This window comes from Haliotis cracherodii, unplaced genomic scaffold (assembly GCF_022045235.1).
Source record: "Haliotis cracherodii isolate W230 unplaced genomic scaffold, xgHalCrac1.p SCAF_5, whole genome shotgun sequence".
NCBI classification, from domain to species: Eukaryota; Metazoa; Mollusca; class Gastropoda; order Lepetellida; family Haliotidae; genus Haliotis; species Haliotis cracherodii.
In genome coordinates, this window is record NW_027266308.1 from 28,386,904 (window position 1) to 28,403,859 (window position 16,956).

The 16,956-nt window shown below is 43.3% G+C and overlaps 1 protein-coding gene across 1 annotated transcript in view; it reads left to right on the forward strand.

The window, feature by feature from the left end:
- Positions 1–16,956, forward strand: part of LOC139443275 (ubiquitin carboxyl-terminal hydrolase 34-like) — a 90,509-nt gene extending 73,553 nt beyond the window's left edge. Inside the window, exons 69-79 of the mRNA XM_071224249.1 lie at positions 3,124–3,281; positions 3,809–3,887; positions 4,594–4,720; positions 5,295–5,417; positions 6,383–6,487; positions 7,211–7,332; positions 8,175–8,298; positions 8,940–9,019; positions 10,248–10,520; positions 11,224–11,470; positions 12,065–16,956. Coding sequence (XP_071080350.1) covers positions 3,124–3,281; positions 3,809–3,887; positions 4,594–4,720; positions 5,295–5,417; positions 6,383–6,487; positions 7,211–7,332; positions 8,175–8,298; positions 8,940–9,019; positions 10,248–10,520; positions 11,224–11,470; positions 12,065–12,609 — 1,983 coding nt within the window. The 3' untranslated portion in view covers positions 12,610–16,956. The remainder of the gene's footprint in view (positions 1–3,123; positions 3,282–3,808; positions 3,888–4,593; positions 4,721–5,294; positions 5,418–6,382; positions 6,488–7,210; positions 7,333–8,174; positions 8,299–8,939; positions 9,020–10,247; positions 10,521–11,223; positions 11,471–12,064) is intronic.

Below are 16,956 nucleotides of genomic sequence, written 5' to 3' on the forward strand. Positions count from 1 at the left end.
GCAACAGACTGTTCACTTTTGGGAACAGCTGTTAGGGCTACTTGTATCAGCCCAGGACTGCACCGAACGGGGTCGTCTCCAACTCCGCCCGCTGCAACGGTTTTTAATCCAGTTGTTAGCAACGGAGGTGAACAGTGCGACCGTCGCCCTCCCGGATCGGCTCCGACCGCATCTGGAGTGGTGGACGCTCCCTTACAATGTCTTATCAGGAGTCTCTATGCGGCCCTACCGGGCCACGTTGAACCTGTATACAGACGCCTCTCTAGTGGGCTGGGGCGCCCATCTAGAGGGGGAGGTGAGCTCGGGGCTGTGGTGCGTAGACGAACTAGGTCTTCACATCAATTGTCTCGAGTTCAAGGCAGTGATCAACGCAGTCAATCACTGGAAGCATCGTCTCGTCGACGCCCGGCTCATGCTGGCGACCGACAACACGACGGTAGTGTCCTATGTGAACAAACTGGGGGGAACCCACAGTCACTCGCTACTCGATCTCACGTTCGAGTTTTACGCTCTGGTGGACAGTGTCCCGTGCCAGATACGCGCCCGTCACATCCCAGGTGTGCGGAACGTACTGGCCGATGCTCTATCGAGGCCTCAGGATCCGAGCCCCACAGAGTGGATGCTGAACCCAGTAGTGTTTCAGTGGCTGTGCGAACGTTTGGGTCGTCCGATGGTCGACCTGTTCGCAACACGGTTCAACAATCAACTCCCGTTGTTTGTATCACCAGTCCCGGACCCGAGGGCCATCGATCACGATGCTCTCGCGTTAGACTGGACGGGCTTGGACGCTTATGCTTACCCGCCGACAGCGTTGATACCACACATTCTAAGCCGGCTTCGAGGAGTTCGCTGTCGAATGTTACTGATCGCGCCCATGTGGCCGAACAGATCGTGGTACCCCGACTTGCTGACCCAGGTCACGCAGTCGCCACTTCCACTGCCTGTGAGACCGGATCTCTTGATCCACCCTCACACCCGTCAGCTTCATCCAAACGCAGGGCAGTTCAATCTGCACGCGTGGATGTTGTCACCGAGCGTCTGAGGAGTAAAGTTTTTTCTCGCCGGGCGTCTCGGGCATACGTTAGTATGCATCGTGATTCTACCCAGAAGGTGTATAATGCACGTTGGGTTATTTTCTCGAAGTGGTGTTGTAAACATCACATTCATTCGCCAGATAAGGTATCTGTGCAGGATATTGCTCGTTTCATGTCTCACTTGCGAGAGACCCGGAAACTCTCCGGGGGTTCCATTGCCAACTATGTTTCGTCCGTTGCTACGGTACGGGACGTTGCTATGGGTACCAGTCTCTCCAAAGAGCCGGTGATACGGGGTATTATCAAGGGTTTCAAACAGCACGATCTTAAGAAGGGCCGCCTTCGGGCACCGGCCTGGGATCTTTCCCTAGTGTTGCAATCACTTACGGAAGCTCCGTATGAACCCTTGCATAGTGCTTCGTTCCGGCATGTGACTTGGAAAACAGCATTTCTCCTCTCCTTTGCCACGGCGGCACGTGTATCCGAAATTCATGCACTCGATGTCGCCAAGGTACGATTCGATAGGGGTGACGAAGGAGCGGTCCGCCTGGGCCTGCTCATGGGCTTCGTCGCCAAGAATCAGAGAGTCGGGCAAACGGAGAGAGAATTCACTGTAAGATCCCTCAAAGAAATCTTACATCCTGCTGATACTGAGGACAGAGCGCTGTGTCCGGTTAGGGCCCTTAAGTATTATCTTAAGGCTTCGAATGAACGTAGACAAAGGCGTGACCGTCTGTTCATATCGTGTAACCCTAATCGCACGGTTGACATAACTCGCAACTCGATTGCGTTGTGGCTTCGTTCTGTCATCAATCTGGCGTACCGGTCTCGGGGGTTACCGGTAGCGGGGTCAAACCCGCACGAGATCAGGGCGCTAGCGGCAACATTTGCCCTACACTCGAATATCTCTGTTCACAGAATATTACGAGGTTGTTACTGGCGTTCTGACTCGGTTTTTGCCAATCATTACCTCAGAAAGGTTTCTGATGAAGACGTGGAGGGGGTGCACCGTCTTGGGCCGCTGATCGCGGCACAAGCGGTCATCTAGGGGGTGTGTCCAGCGCAATTCCAAACTCCGCAGTCGTCAGTCCTTGCACGGTGGTCAATCTGGGTCGTCTCCAATGTTCCCACGCCGTGGGTACAGGAGTGGGGGTCCTGCAAACCAGCGCACTCACACCACAGGTGAGGCGGCTTTTTGTGTGTTTTATCCTTATTTGTATTTTGACAATTATTCATTTAATTGTCTGTCGTGTATTCCAACCTTGTGATACCTGCTTACGAATACTGGAATTAGGTCACGCGCCTAATGCATACTTTAAGTAGGCTTGCTCTGGGATATACGGTCTGAAGGAAATTAATTTCCCTCTTTTCGACTGTTTAACCTGATCTAAGATTAAGCTCACGCGGATACAGTGTTCTCATCCGCTGCGGCGATGAAGTACCTATCCAGTGGGGCCGTTTGGAGTCACCAATCGTTTTGGCAATGACGATTGAGCCTTACGGTATGCGCTTGACAGTGCTTTGGTATTCCTATAGGGTAACGCCTAGCTAGGTGCATGCGCATCGAGTGCTTCCGCCTTGGTGTTTACTTCCGCTGGTCGGAAGGAACGCTAGCAGTCAGGATTCGGGTTGTAGGTGCTCCCCACCGCCTACTGTGGTAGTCAGCCTCGGTATAACAGTGGTAACGTATTACTTAATGTAATTTGTAGAATTTTCCTATTCGGAATATTCTATAAGTAATACGTTACCACTGGGCTGCTGCCCGCCCGTCCGTCCCCCGAGCACTTGCTCTCGCAGGAGACAAGAGTGAAGGGTGTCACATGGCAGCTAGGTGGCTACGCACGTGCTGCATGAGGTAATTGAGATCTCTGTGGTAGATTTCGCTATAGCAGCAGTTGTGGGAGACAACAGCCTCGGTATAACAGTGGTAACGTATTACTTATAGAATATTCCGAATAGGAAAATTCTACAATTTCTGAAGTTAATTATATGAGTTGAAATACATTCTTACTCGCAATTGAAATTGTCTATTAGAAGGAGGAGTTCTATGAATGTCGATGTCCAGTGGTTGTTGTTTGTGTCATTGCAGGCTGTGGAGGAGCTGTTCAAGATGATGAAGCTGATGGTGATGAGGTACCCAGACAGCTCGGAGGATGAGCTGAAAGCCATCGCGTCATTCAAGCGTGCAAACATACTCATGTACCTACAAGCATTAGATGCCAGATCCATGTGGCAGACTCTTATCAGGTAGGGCTTTCTACTAAGTCATAATGATTGGACAAAAATATAATTTGTTTCTCCAATCTGCCCAACTAAAGTAATGCCGTGATCCCACTTATCAACCTCTTTTTATTTTGAACTTTTGCAGATTTTGGTTACTAGTGAAATGTAAACTACCAACAATTTCTCTGACTCACACTCACTCATTAATTGTATTATTGATCCCTATCATTGATCGATACCCAGTATTTTAACTATCAGTATAGAATAAACTGTTACAAAATGAAATTGCCTGGTTCTCGACCAGGTATGGGCAAATATGGTTAATTATGGATTTGGTTCATCTCCACAGGTTGTGAGTTGGAAGTAGTTGAAGTAGTTGTTGTGTTGTTGTGAAACAATTCTTGACAGGAAAATGTAGCATGTGAATCTGATTTGGTGTTAAGTCTATGAATAATAATCTACCAGTAAAGTTGGGACAATAATTGGGACGTAATTGGGAACTGAAGACTGAAGCTATGGAGTAGTTATTGACTGAGTGAGGTGTCTTTCAGTGCATTCAAAATCCTGGTGGAGAGTCGTGAGGAGAGGATGCTTCTCATCTACCACCAGGGGCTGCAGATGATCACAGAGGTAAGGGGAGATAACTGGAGGTGAGCACCAGTTATGGCACACCACAAAAAAAAAATTATTATTTTTTTTTTTATATATTTATGTTATATGTTGTTTTCCATATATTTAGTACTTACTGTACTAGTTGATCGTTACTTATGCAATCAATCACTGGTGCTTTGAATGTTGAGATAGGAACAGAAACATACTCTTGTAGTATGTGGTGATGGACTAGTTGTTTTAAAAATAGGTTCTGTTGTGTCTCTCACATCACTTACATACGATCTGTGAAGATCCGGGTTAGAATAGGTCTTCAGCAACCCATGCTTGTTGTAAGAGGCGACTATGCTTGTCGTAAGAGGTTACTTACAGGATTTGGTGGTCAGGCTCGCTGACTTGATTGATGCATGTCATCGTATCCCATTTGCGTGGATCGATGCTCATGATGTCTATCACTGGATTGTGTGGACCAGACTCAATTATTTACAGACCGCCGTCATATAGCTAGAATATTGCTGATTGTGGCGTTAAACAACAAACAAATAAACAAAATCACTTACAAACACAAATTTGACTTTTGCTCTGGGACTGCAGGGATAACAACAAAAAGCAAAACAAACTATGCATTGAGCCGTCATCAGCCATTAGAACTCACATTTAGGTCACTTCTCTGTGTTTAAAGGCTTCTAGCCGTTGAAGTAAGTTTGTTTAATTTCATTATTTATAGGCATTCTTCACACTCCACGCAATGTACCATGAGGCGACGGCATGTCATGTGACCGGTGATATCGTGGACCTCTTGACGATCCTGCTTCATGTGCTAGAGTGTGGCAAGGAATGCCATGAGAAGAAAGGTACCAACATATACAGATTATCCTCTCATCTCTGTACATGAGACAGATTTATGTTTTGTGAATGAATCTGATTGAATGGAGTTGTGGATTAGTCTTGTCACACCCAACACCCAAATTCACTTTCCAACAGACCCTTGAAAATGAGGGTTAGAATAGGTCTTAGGCAACCAATGATTGCCATAAAAGGTGACTATGGTTGTTGTAAGAGACTACTAACAGGATTGGGTGGTCAGCGTCACTGACTTTGTTGATGCATGTCGTTGTATCCCAATTGATGGATCGATGCTCATGATGTCAATCACTAGATTGTCTTGTCAAGACTTGACTATTTACTGACCGCCATCATATAGCTTCAATATTGCTGAGTGTAGCGTTAAACAACAAACAAACAAACAAAACTTCCCAACATGGGAAACAGAGTGGAATGTGTGAGGCTAACCTCCGTCAGTATTACTGCAATGCTGCTGAAAGAGATGTAAATTCACATTCACTCACCCGTTCACTCAGTTTCTTTTGAAAGTTATATATTTTATAGCCCACTGTTACCAGCATGTATTTTTTTCTTTCCTCGCAGGGAGCCAGTTGGCTGATGCAAAAGCATACTTGTTGAACTGGGAGGAGAGAAACGAACTGCCGAAGAAACTACTGACATTGCTCAATTCCTACACCCCACCGGAAGTCCGCTCTATTAGTATAGGTGAGTCTCACAATAGTGTATGTTTGCATGAAGTGCTCCCACTAGAATTGTGGGCAGCCAGGTTTAGGTAGAGATAAGTTAACAATCTCTTGCTTAATGATCTACCACCAAACTTTGACAATTTAAACAGGAGAGCAAAGCAGATTGTCACAATGGCAGCTACAAATTAAGCTTGCAATTGTACTCTTCCATACCAAAGTGGTCTTCATTACATGGCTGACATAGTGTTCATATGATGTACAAGTGTACTTGCCCATATCTAACTGGTGTTGGTTGATGATCAAACCACCAGCCCTTGTTTTGTTGCCCAAGGGCAGATCTGCATACCCCTGTGGGGGATTCGAGAATGAGTCTGCATTACCCCATCAGGGGTAGATTTAACGACAAATATTACATAGCCAGCAGGGCTTGCTCCTTTACCTGGCTGTGAAGTTGCCAGAACCTGAGTCACATAGCAACTGAATTACCAGGGGGACTACGAAACCTTTAGAACCCCACACTTTTAAAACAGCTTTTCCTGCACTCTGAGATTAAATCTTGGCTTCCATTTGCCTCATTTTCGTGGTGATTTATGAGCAAATAAAGATGTTGTTGTACAGAACATTACAGAATGGCCGTCGGTTGTGTCGTTCTACAGAGATGATCGGGATATATATCTTTGAGTTACCCATTCACATGACCTCATTCCCCCTATATATTTTCTCATCGAAATTACATGATTCACAAGCAGTGTCCAGTTGAAAAAAAAGTAAACATGCACAGAGAAGGGGTGAAATTCTGACTAGCCAGACAGGCCATCTACTTTTCATTTCAGCAAGCCTTTTCGAATTTTATCTGGCCATTGGCCAACGGGTCAGCAGTTAAATCAACCCACGCCCATGCTTGTCAAGAGCTAACTTTCATCAGCATGAGGTGGTTACGATGTGCTTTAGCAAAAGAGTGAATCAATTACCTTTATGTTTCAGATGTATTAAAACAGATGATATTAACATTCCAAGGCGAATGTATAGCCTGCATTGTGCCGATATTAGTCCAAGCTCACGGAGCCTTCCAGGACCAGAATATGCCAGGTAAATACTTCTGGGACAAAACAAGATTACTATTTCTACTCATCAAAAGGTCAAATTCCCATTGGGATTCCAGGATAGAACTGGTCCCAAGTAACTTCTGCTTGTCGTGGGGGGGGGGGGGGCCTAAAATGGATCGGTGCGTCTGGCTCAGGTTAATGACAGTGGGTATTGCTCATTATGTATCCACTGGATTTTTAAAATACTGAAGAGATTTATTTTTTTCTTCACTGAACTGAAGGTACCCAGGGTAATGTACCAAAAGTGGGTTATAAGTAACCAAACTCCATTTCTGAATAGCGCCCGACCAGGGGGATACGTCGTCTCCTGATGACTCTTGTTGTCAGGCTGCCATGATATGGCTTGAATATTACAGTTTGTGTTTCTACTAAGAAGAGTGCATATTTTGGGATTTGTAATAAGCAATCTTCATATACCTAAAATAAACAAATGAATAAAAGCAGAGAGAGTTCATTCCTGTTTGCGTATTTGGGCTGAATATTTAACTGAAGGTAGCTTACATGCATGCTCATTGTCAATTAACTGCTGATCGATAATTGAGAGTTAGAAGAAATAACAAAACGGAAATCTATATGTTAGGATGACTTTTTATGAATTTGCAATTTTGATAAAGGTTTTGTCCTTAAAATGTTCTAAAAATTATGCCTGTGCAGTTGTGTGTGACCTTGAGTCCGGATGTTACTGTACTCTGTGATGTTCTTTCAGTGACAACTGGTCCCTACTTTCCGCGAAAAGGCCAGAAACCCATCGGGTCCAAATCAAACATCCGTCCACCTAGACCCCAGTTCCAAATGTTCCTTCATTCTAGTCAAGTTGAAGTCCCGAAGGTGAGTCTCATGCTGTTGAGACTTAATCATGCTGTGTTGAAATAACCAGTATTTGTTAAACTTTTAAAGTCATATTCATGTACACTGTCACTCTGTTTCCATCCTATCTGATGGTTTTGGTGAAATTGACAACTTTGCAAAATCAGTTGTCCCCTTTGTACCTAATTTCTTCCTGTGAGAATTCTGGGTTAGAGTAGGTCCCCAGCAATCTATGCTGGTCACAGACATGCCAAGTGGTTAGGCTCTACGCGTTGTGTATCATCGTATCACAAAGGTGTGGATCATTGCTCACAATATTGATCACTGTAAGACCCAACTATATACAGACAACAAACTAACCAACAATATACCTAAATCCTGATCTGTTTCCTTTGAGTCAGAACCTGATTGCAATCATGCACTTATTATTATCAACTAACTGAATAGTCATCGACAAGTGTCAGTTCATCTTCTGGATAGCGTCGTGCAAAAACATGAGCTTTTCATTCTCTAGATGGGTACAATATTGGAAGGGGTGGTTATAGCATTCACTTGTCACGTCGAAGATCTGGGTTTGATTCCCCACATGGGTATGATGTGTGAAGCCCTTTTTCTGGTGTCCCCCGCTGTGATATTGCTGGAATATTGCTAAAAGTGACGTAAAGCCATACTCACTCACTCACTACAATATTTGAAGGCCATTCTTGGCGTCTCCAGTCATGATAAGCTGACGAGGTGATTTTGTCAAGATGGAATGTGTCCATATTAATGGTGACTGTATTCTTATTCATTGATGATTAAGTGAGATGCTGTTTCAGCCAGACTTGTTGGATTGTGCTTGAACTTCCTCCATTATGTTTCAGGGAGTAGATGAGGTGTACGACCAGGCATTAAATGATTTCATCATCCCATATCATCAGCTTGTTGACGTCATGTGCCGGGTCGCTGTCAACATGCAGAATCTTAGTGAATCTCTCATCAGTCTTAGTAAGTCGGTCTTTGTACAGATCTACGTCCCTGTGGGTACCCGGGGTAGAATGTGTCCCAACACACCCCTTACTTGACGTAAGAGGTGACCGAATTGGGCTAACCGTAAAAATCCAGGTCGAATGGATCTTCAGGAACCCATGCTTGTTGTAAGAAGGCGACTAATGGGATCGGGTGGTCAGGCTTGCTGACTTGGTTGATGCATGTCATCCTATCCCAATTGTGTAGGTTGATGCTGATGGTGTCAATCATTGGATTGTCTGGTCCAGACTTAATAATATACTGGCACATGGCTGGAATATTGCAGAGTGTTGTGTTAAACAACATACAGATCCACAGTGACACACATGCCTTTATATTCTGTGTAATAGGGTATATGGTAGTAGTTGTTAACATCAAAATCCAAAGGAATAGTAAATGAGGTCAACCATTATCTAAAATAAAGTTTTTTGTATGTATTTGCAGGTTCAACAGTCTCTCTTAGGCAAAAGTAAAAGTGAACATATTAATGTATTAGGAAATGAAATTGAATATTAATCATGTCATAAAGCATAACATTAGAAGCACAGCAATGCATTGCCTTGTATTGATTTGACATATTTCCTGTTTGTCTTTGTCTTCAACACTGCTTGTTGTTTCAGGTGCAATGTTAGCCTTCGAGGCAGTTCCTCTCCATTCTCCATACTTTGCCAAATTGTGGGTGGAAATATACCACTCAGAGGTAGGAGAAATATTCAGCCATTACCCTCCACTATTTCTACCTAACCATGCAGTTGGGTCAGCATATACAGTATATACAATGTTTTGTTCAATTTCAAAAAGAAAGCCATCAAGAATGTAATGTTTGGCTGCCTGTGTAATGAATGACCTGCTGTGCACCTTGTGTGGTGGGGAAGCGCGGTGGTTGGAGCATGTGCTGGACACACTGTTTCGGGGGGACACGGGTGGCCCAGTTGTCTAAGGTGCCGTGATTTGCTATGCAGAGTTTTGTCCCTTGGGCACGCCAGAAACCTATGATTGTGGGTTTGAATCCCGGTTTGCCCCAATTATGTTTCTAGGTTTGTCAGCACCATACCTGGGCTCGTGAGTTTCACCGAAGTGGTAGACGTCTGAGACTTGCATCACTTGGGGCTTTCCTCCCACATGAAACTGACACGCCGTGATATAACTGGAATACTGTTAAAAGCGGCGTCAAAACCAACTCACTCACTCACTCACTCACACTGATTCAGTTTCTCTCATTTGTATACATGGAGCCTCTCACTCACCTTGTAGAGGTGGTCAGTACCACAGTCTTATTAAAATCAGATCTTAGTTCTGGTTACTGCTAAACAAAGATCTGAGGACATCCCATTACTGGTTACATCAAAACTACCTTCCATTCAACCAATCAGAGCGTCGCTTACCAGATCAAGAAAGTGACAGTCGGAATGTGTTTTCATCCAACCTCGAAAAGGTTAATACAGGGTAATCTGAATGAAAGTTACAGGCTGTACGACCAATTCCTTCAAAATCATCGTCTATTTTTCATTTTAGTGGGATAAACATTTGCATAGCCTGTTGGAAATACTGCCATACAATCTCGGCCATCTATAAGACATTCCAGAATGTTCTTTTGTTCAGTTTTCTAATTTTGAATTGAGAACTTTGTTAAACAAATTTCAAAGTGTACTCTGGAATGAAAGTAGCCAGTTTGAAACTAGTGCCGTATAACTTGAGAAAACTGTTTCTGATTGGCTAATATCATTGTCTTGTTAGTCATTTCATTGGTTGGTCAAAGTTTCGTGCACTCATGTCTCGTGACCTGTAATGTGATGTCCTCAGATCTGTACACCTTATGGAGGTGGTGAGGTATCCATGTGGTTCAAGACTCACTCACTCACTCTCCCTCTACACCTTGTGTCCCTGCAACAAGCTAATGATGCTCTCTTGGTTCTGTGTGACAGCAGGTTGATCGTAACTACATCAAGATCTTGTGCAACACCAGTTCTTTCATCGACTACGTGGATGCAGTGCTGCTGGACGAGCGTCTTTCCCTCAACAACCACATCATCTACCAGTTCTTCTGCAGCTTCTTCCCCAAGGTCCATCAGCAGGTGCTCAACGACCAGGGCCGCTCTCTGCTGGACAGCCTGGTCGCCTCCATCACGGCCGAGAAGGCAGCCCTGGAGAACATGAAGTCCGAGAAGGAACTCCTGACCATCTGTGAGAGAGTCAGTGGGGTGAGTTGCAGCTCTTTTGGAGACAAGTTATGAACTGAGTGCCAAGCATGTTCGAGTCTACTAGCAAGAACTTGTTATTTGGCACCATGTTCCGTTGAACCCGTGAAGATTCCGGGGTAGAATAGGTCTTCAGCAACCCATGCTTGCCGTAAAAGGTGACTCACGGGATCGGGTGGTCAGGCTCGCTGACTTGGTTGATACATGTCATCGATCCCAATTGCGTGGATCGATGCTCATGACATTAATCCCTGGATTGTCTGGTCCAGACTCGATTATTTACAGACTGCCGTCATATAGCTGAATATTGCTGAGTGTGGTGTTAAACAACCAACCAACCAACCAACCATGTTCAGTTGATGATGAAAGGCAACTATGCTTGTCGTAAGAGGCGACTAACGGGGCATGCTGACTTGGTTGATACATGTCATTGTATCACTGGATTTTCTCGTCCAGACGCGATTATTTTTCAGAACGCCAACATATAGCTGGAATATTGCTTAGCGCGACTTTAAAGAGTATACATCCCAAGCTGCCTGTGATGTGGTAGAAGGTTAACAGTCACATTACCATCTCATCCGTAGTACGACTAGACAGAATGACTTCAGGCTTCAAACTAGTCATAAGATCACTTCATGGATTGGGGCTCCGGTTTGTAATCTGATTTCCAAAGCAAGGATGTTTTAATAAAACAAACCTATTTCAGGACCTACGCGCTATGCTGCTGATCTTCACAGTGCAGATGCCGAAGACGACAAGTCCCATCCTGCTGGAAAGCCTGCACTACATCCTACGAGTCTGCCGGGAACACCAGCAGCAGCGTGCCGAGATGGAGGCCACCGCCGCTGCAGAGGCCCGCCGGCAACAGGAGGCTCTGGAACAGGAGGCCGCGGAGAGCGATGCTGGTGATGAGGAGGAAGATGTCAAGCCGAATGAGGATGATGAAGACTCAGGTTAGTCATTGGTCAACACTTTGTATCTCACGTGTGGTGTTACGTGTGTGTGGTTGCTACGAATCAGTTGAAAGTGTGATTGCTGTATGTGAATACCACATGAACACTCAGGATAACGATTAGAGAAATTTATAGGGTATAAAATACAGGTTATGATCATGGTTGCTGGAAGTGCTGTACTAAGCTATGGAGATAGCTCATCCTTTTGAGGGTTTGTACAGTATTGGCTACCTGTGAAGATCCAGGGTAGTATAGCTCTTCAGCAACCCATGCTTTCCGTATAAGGCGACTATGCTAGTCGTAAGAGGAGACTAATGGGATAAGTGGTCAGGCGCACTGACTTGGTTGATGCATGTCATTGTATCCCAATTGCGTGGATTGATGCTCATGATGTCAATCACTCGATTGTCTAGTCCTGACTCTATTATTTACAGACCGCTGTCATAAAGCTTGAATATTGAAGAGTGCAGTGTTAATCAACAAAACAACCAATTGTACAGTATTAGCTATTAAACATTGACTTGTACAGTTTTAGTTAGTTAATAATTTTATTGCCACATGTTAACATCAGATCTGTCACGATAATATTTTCAGGTGAAACTCCATCCAAACGGAGGAGAGTGAGCAACGAGGGTGATGTGAATGTTGAAGAAAAGAAGAAGAACGAAGACACTGCTAATAAACCGGAAGAAAAAGACGCTGACAAAAGCGATTCTAAAGCAGACATATCTGATGCCAAAGACCAAACGAAAGAAGATACAGAAGACAAAGCTGAAACCACTGAAGCTGCATCTCCAAAGAAGACCCCACAAAAGAGTGAGCCTACTCCATCTACGAGCCACGACTCACCTCAATCTGGTCCCCATCCCGGCACCAGCACTGGCGGTGCCACAACATCCAGAACCACACCGGGGACAAGCTCAGGGGGCAACGTCACCTTACAGTCAGCCCGCCCTGGGGGATCAGCGGCATCTCAGTCTAGTCTCTCTGGGGCCACCTCGACCTCGGCCTCGGCCTCCCAACAAACAGGGTCACGGACTGGCGGAGCTACGTCCGCTACTCCGCGGGAGAAGCCCAACAGGGTGGATATGGTGGCCAAACATATCGAAACACTCTTGGCTCTTATTGATAAGAAATAAAGGATTATTAGGAAAGGTGTTAACCCCTATCAAATGACATGACAGACTGATTTGTACCAGTTGTTGAATATCGTCAAATGTCTTCAATACATAGTTGTAGGGGGGCAGAGAGATGCTTGTGGCTGAATCATGGGTAAAGTGAAGACTGATCATGAAAACACTTATGTAGGCTTGATTGTTCAAAGGTTATTCCATGAATGACCATTTCATGATGATTGTACCGTTTGATCCATTTAACTTAAGCAGTTGAATCAGGTATGACTTGTTCCAATCTTGTAAAACTACCACCCTGGTCTTTCAGACAGCACACTGCAGCAATGTTCTGTCGAGACGTTGCATCTCGCTGAGTGAGAAAGGGAGCAGTACATGTCAATTCAGATATTTGAGACACTTAGTTGACTGTTACAAGTCAAATGAGTTCATAGTAGAATCACCAACACAGATTACGTAAAGAGTAAGCTATGTTATTATATCTGCGGCTTTTGAGCTACAGGCGGTTTCAGCTGATAGGACTTACAATGCTGCAGATTGTACTGTAAGCTTCCTGGCTGCTTGACTTGATGGTGGGATGATCAGCCCATGGAAGATTCAGTTCAACATTTCAGCAGATGTTAGACTTAGTATGACGATTCAGGTGAGGATTCAACTTAAGTTTGATTCAATGATGATTCAACTCACGAACGATTCCACTCATGAATAATTTGGTGATGATTCTACTAATGTAAGATTCAATGATGATTCTACTGATGTAAGATTCTGTGATGATTCTCATGATGTAAGATTCAGTAATGATTCTACTGGTGTAAGATTCAGTGATGATTCTACTCACGTAAGATTCAGTAATTATTCTACTCATGTAAGATTAGTGATGATTCAACCCATGATTCAGAAATGTCAATGATGATTCTAATGATGTAAGATTCAGTTATGATTCTAATGATGTAAGATTTAGTGATGATTCTACTGATGTAAGATTCAGTGATGAATCAACCCATGATTCAGTGATGATAATACCTAGTGAGGCTTGATAAGATTTACCTGAAAGTACGTAAAGCATCAATATTATTCTGACAGTTGTTTGCTATTGAACTAGTAAACCACAAGAAATTTGTAGGGATTCATAGCAAACTTCCATTATTAAGGTAAAATGTAATGAATTTTGCTACGGACTGTAACATAAACTGATTCAGCTACTATAGTTTGCTACTGCTGCTGCTGCAAGATGTGATTTACAGGACAGTATCAGTGGTGTGATGAACACTCCGTGTTGGCTGCACAAGGCAGCGAGACTGTGATCCGTGTGAGAGATGCAGGCTGAAGTCACTCGAGGGTGAATGAATCAAAAGAGAAAATGAGATTGTGTGCAACTGTCGAAGTTTGAATGGTGCTAAGAGAGCGATATATAAATGGTATGAAGAAGTTCCCCTTTTCAAGACAGACAAAGTTGTACTAGCTTCGAGTAGTCATGATGGAAGGAGGTTCAATGTACAGATTCTTATGACCTGTGAATGAAAAAAAGCTCATTGTATAGTTTCTGTTGACAGTTTTAATTTATTTCATCTTTTCAACACAGCAAGCATTTAATGAATCTATTACCATTGCCAAGTTCAGTGTTAACTGTGCCTGATGTGATGCAGTGTTTGTAGCGCGTGTTGGGGAGACTGCTTTGTGATCACAACCATTTTGCTTGAATCAAGCAGCCCGCAGTTGGAGGTTGTTGTCATGGTAGTGATACATCTCAGGGATGCTGTATTTGATGTACTACCCATAATGCCCTGGGACCACATGTAACATGTAACAGGCATAAAGGTCACGTAGTTCTACTTTCCGCTTACTTTTCTCCAAGCTAGGTAGTGTGTATCTAACTGGAATTACCTGGACAAAAAAAGATGAGAAAATGTAGGCCAGGGCATTCAGTGTTTTAAATAAACATGACTTGATAAATGTTACTCAGTTCGCTCCTTGGTAATTAGTCACTTCATGACAGACGAGTATAAACAATAGTATCATGTTAACGGGATTGTGACTGGGCAACCGTGTACTCTAAGGAGCTGCAAAATTGCTGTGCAGAGTTGCATCCCTTAGCACTACCAGGATCTGCAGGTTGGCTTTCCCAGCACCATACCTTGCTCATGTGTTTCACCAAAGTGTTAACATTAACCTGCATTACTTTGGGCTTTACTCTCACATTAACCTGAAACATTCGTGATGTAACTGGAATACTGTTAAGCTGTGTTAAACCAAACTTGTGATCCTAATCAAGAGATGCAGGTCATTGTGACCTTCAGATTCAAACTAGTTTGCTCCTCCAGTTAATACCCATCAATTGATATGTCCAGTGTCTTGTGAATTTGTTTCACTCCTCTTGTTTTGTATTCAGTACCAGCTTCATCTCCAGTGTGTTGAAACATTGAAACTTCCAAGTGTACTGTGTGAAAAAACATTAAGCTTAGGAAATATGAGAACAGAGTTTTGCAAGCATATATACAGATGAAGATATATATAATCTAGGGAAAAGGTTTTCTCTCATCTCATTACTTATCTGTTTTATCGTTGATGGCTGTTTTCTAATACAATTAACATTTCGTTAAATATTTACAGATCTAATCCATCTGAGGAGTATGCCAATTGCATTGACTCCAATATTTCACATCAAATGTTGAAGTCAGATTTGTTAGTTGTGAGAACATGGATGAGTCGATATGTCATATGATAGGATCATTTAGCCACAACACAAACTGCCTTTCATCTTGTTTGTGATCTTTATCATGTATACAGACTAAACTTTGTGCACCACTACCAGACACTGTTAATGCTGTTTGTGCTCTGGCTGATTTTTGTGATTCTGGCTGTCAGCTTCATGATGGAAGGCTGCACAATGAATTGTTTTGCTGGGCCACACAGATATTTGGGGCCATTTCATTACGTCCTCATAATTTATTTTCTTGATGTGATCAGTTCTAAAAACACAATTTGAGGGTGCCAAATTTCGATCAAACACTTCATGTTCAGAATGCAATGTGAATTATGAATACTGTCTTGTTGTTTGGATAAGAGGTGTGTTTATGCACGGATGAAAAGATCCATCTTCCCAAGGCAAGGGTGTTAACTGACTATAAAAGTCCAGTTTCCAACTTGCCAAACTAGGCTGTAATTTCTTTGCTCGACCGTAGTGCCACCAGTGGCTATTACGAGTTACGTCCCTTCTATTAACCTATTGATCACTTACATTTGCTTCAAACAAAATGGCGGCGCCCAGTCAAGACGATCTGATCGATAATCAAGATCTATATTGTAAATGAATGGGTCTTACCCCGCGAAGTGCATCAAATCACTTGAGCACCTTAGTTAAAAACATGAAAAGACAAAATATCTGTCAACTCCTAGTTTGGGGTACAAATGCTTTGCACGTTAAAATCCATGTTGTTTACGAACCGGATGTCTAGTTCGTTACCCGAGTTTGATAGGACTATGCATAGACTCTTTAGTCCAGCCAAAATGTAAACTCTGGAATTCCAGCCTAGTTCGACAAGGGTGGAAACTGGACTTTTAAAGTCAGTTACCATCCTTGCCTCGGGGAGATGAACAAGATGACAAAAGGACTAACTTTGACTCTGAAGTTACATATTGTAAACTATGGGAAAGAAGCTAAACCTTTGACCAAGCTCATCACTCCTATTCAATACCTTTCTTTATGCAGAGAGGTATTGTAATGGGGGTAAAAGATCTGATTTTAATAACATTGAACCTTCAACATAGAGCACTGATACCAAACGACTACAACACATTACTAAATGACCACAAATTTTCTGCATACTTCAACATATGATGTGATTTCCTTCTAGCATTTCAGCAGCTTTTAAATCACTTCTGTCGGGGTCTACTTGGTTTTATCTGTATTTGCCATCATGCCTCTAATGTGTACATTAAACTGCTATCCTGCCTTTGTGCTGTTTACCCAAGTGGAAATTTCAATCATAATATGCATATAAGACTCATCCCCACTGCCAGCTAATGTTTCTGTGTAAGTCTCATGACTCGAGAATTTCTTGAAAATGAATGTAGCTGTCGTGTTGACCCTTCTGATGTGCCAAGACTCTCAAGTGTATGATTGCAAGTCATTAGCCATAATACAGCCTGGAATCCAATGGCGTGTATTTTGACTTCATCTGTATATAGTTGTCATGTTGCATTGTAATTTATGGGCAGACTGCTGAATGTGATGAGAGCGTGTGATGTTCGGTCAATGTGATACATGGATGTACGTTCTCAAAGCTTGCCATTGTCGCTGCAGTCTATATTTTGTATTGTACATCTGGAATATAATAAAACAAACGTATTCCAGTG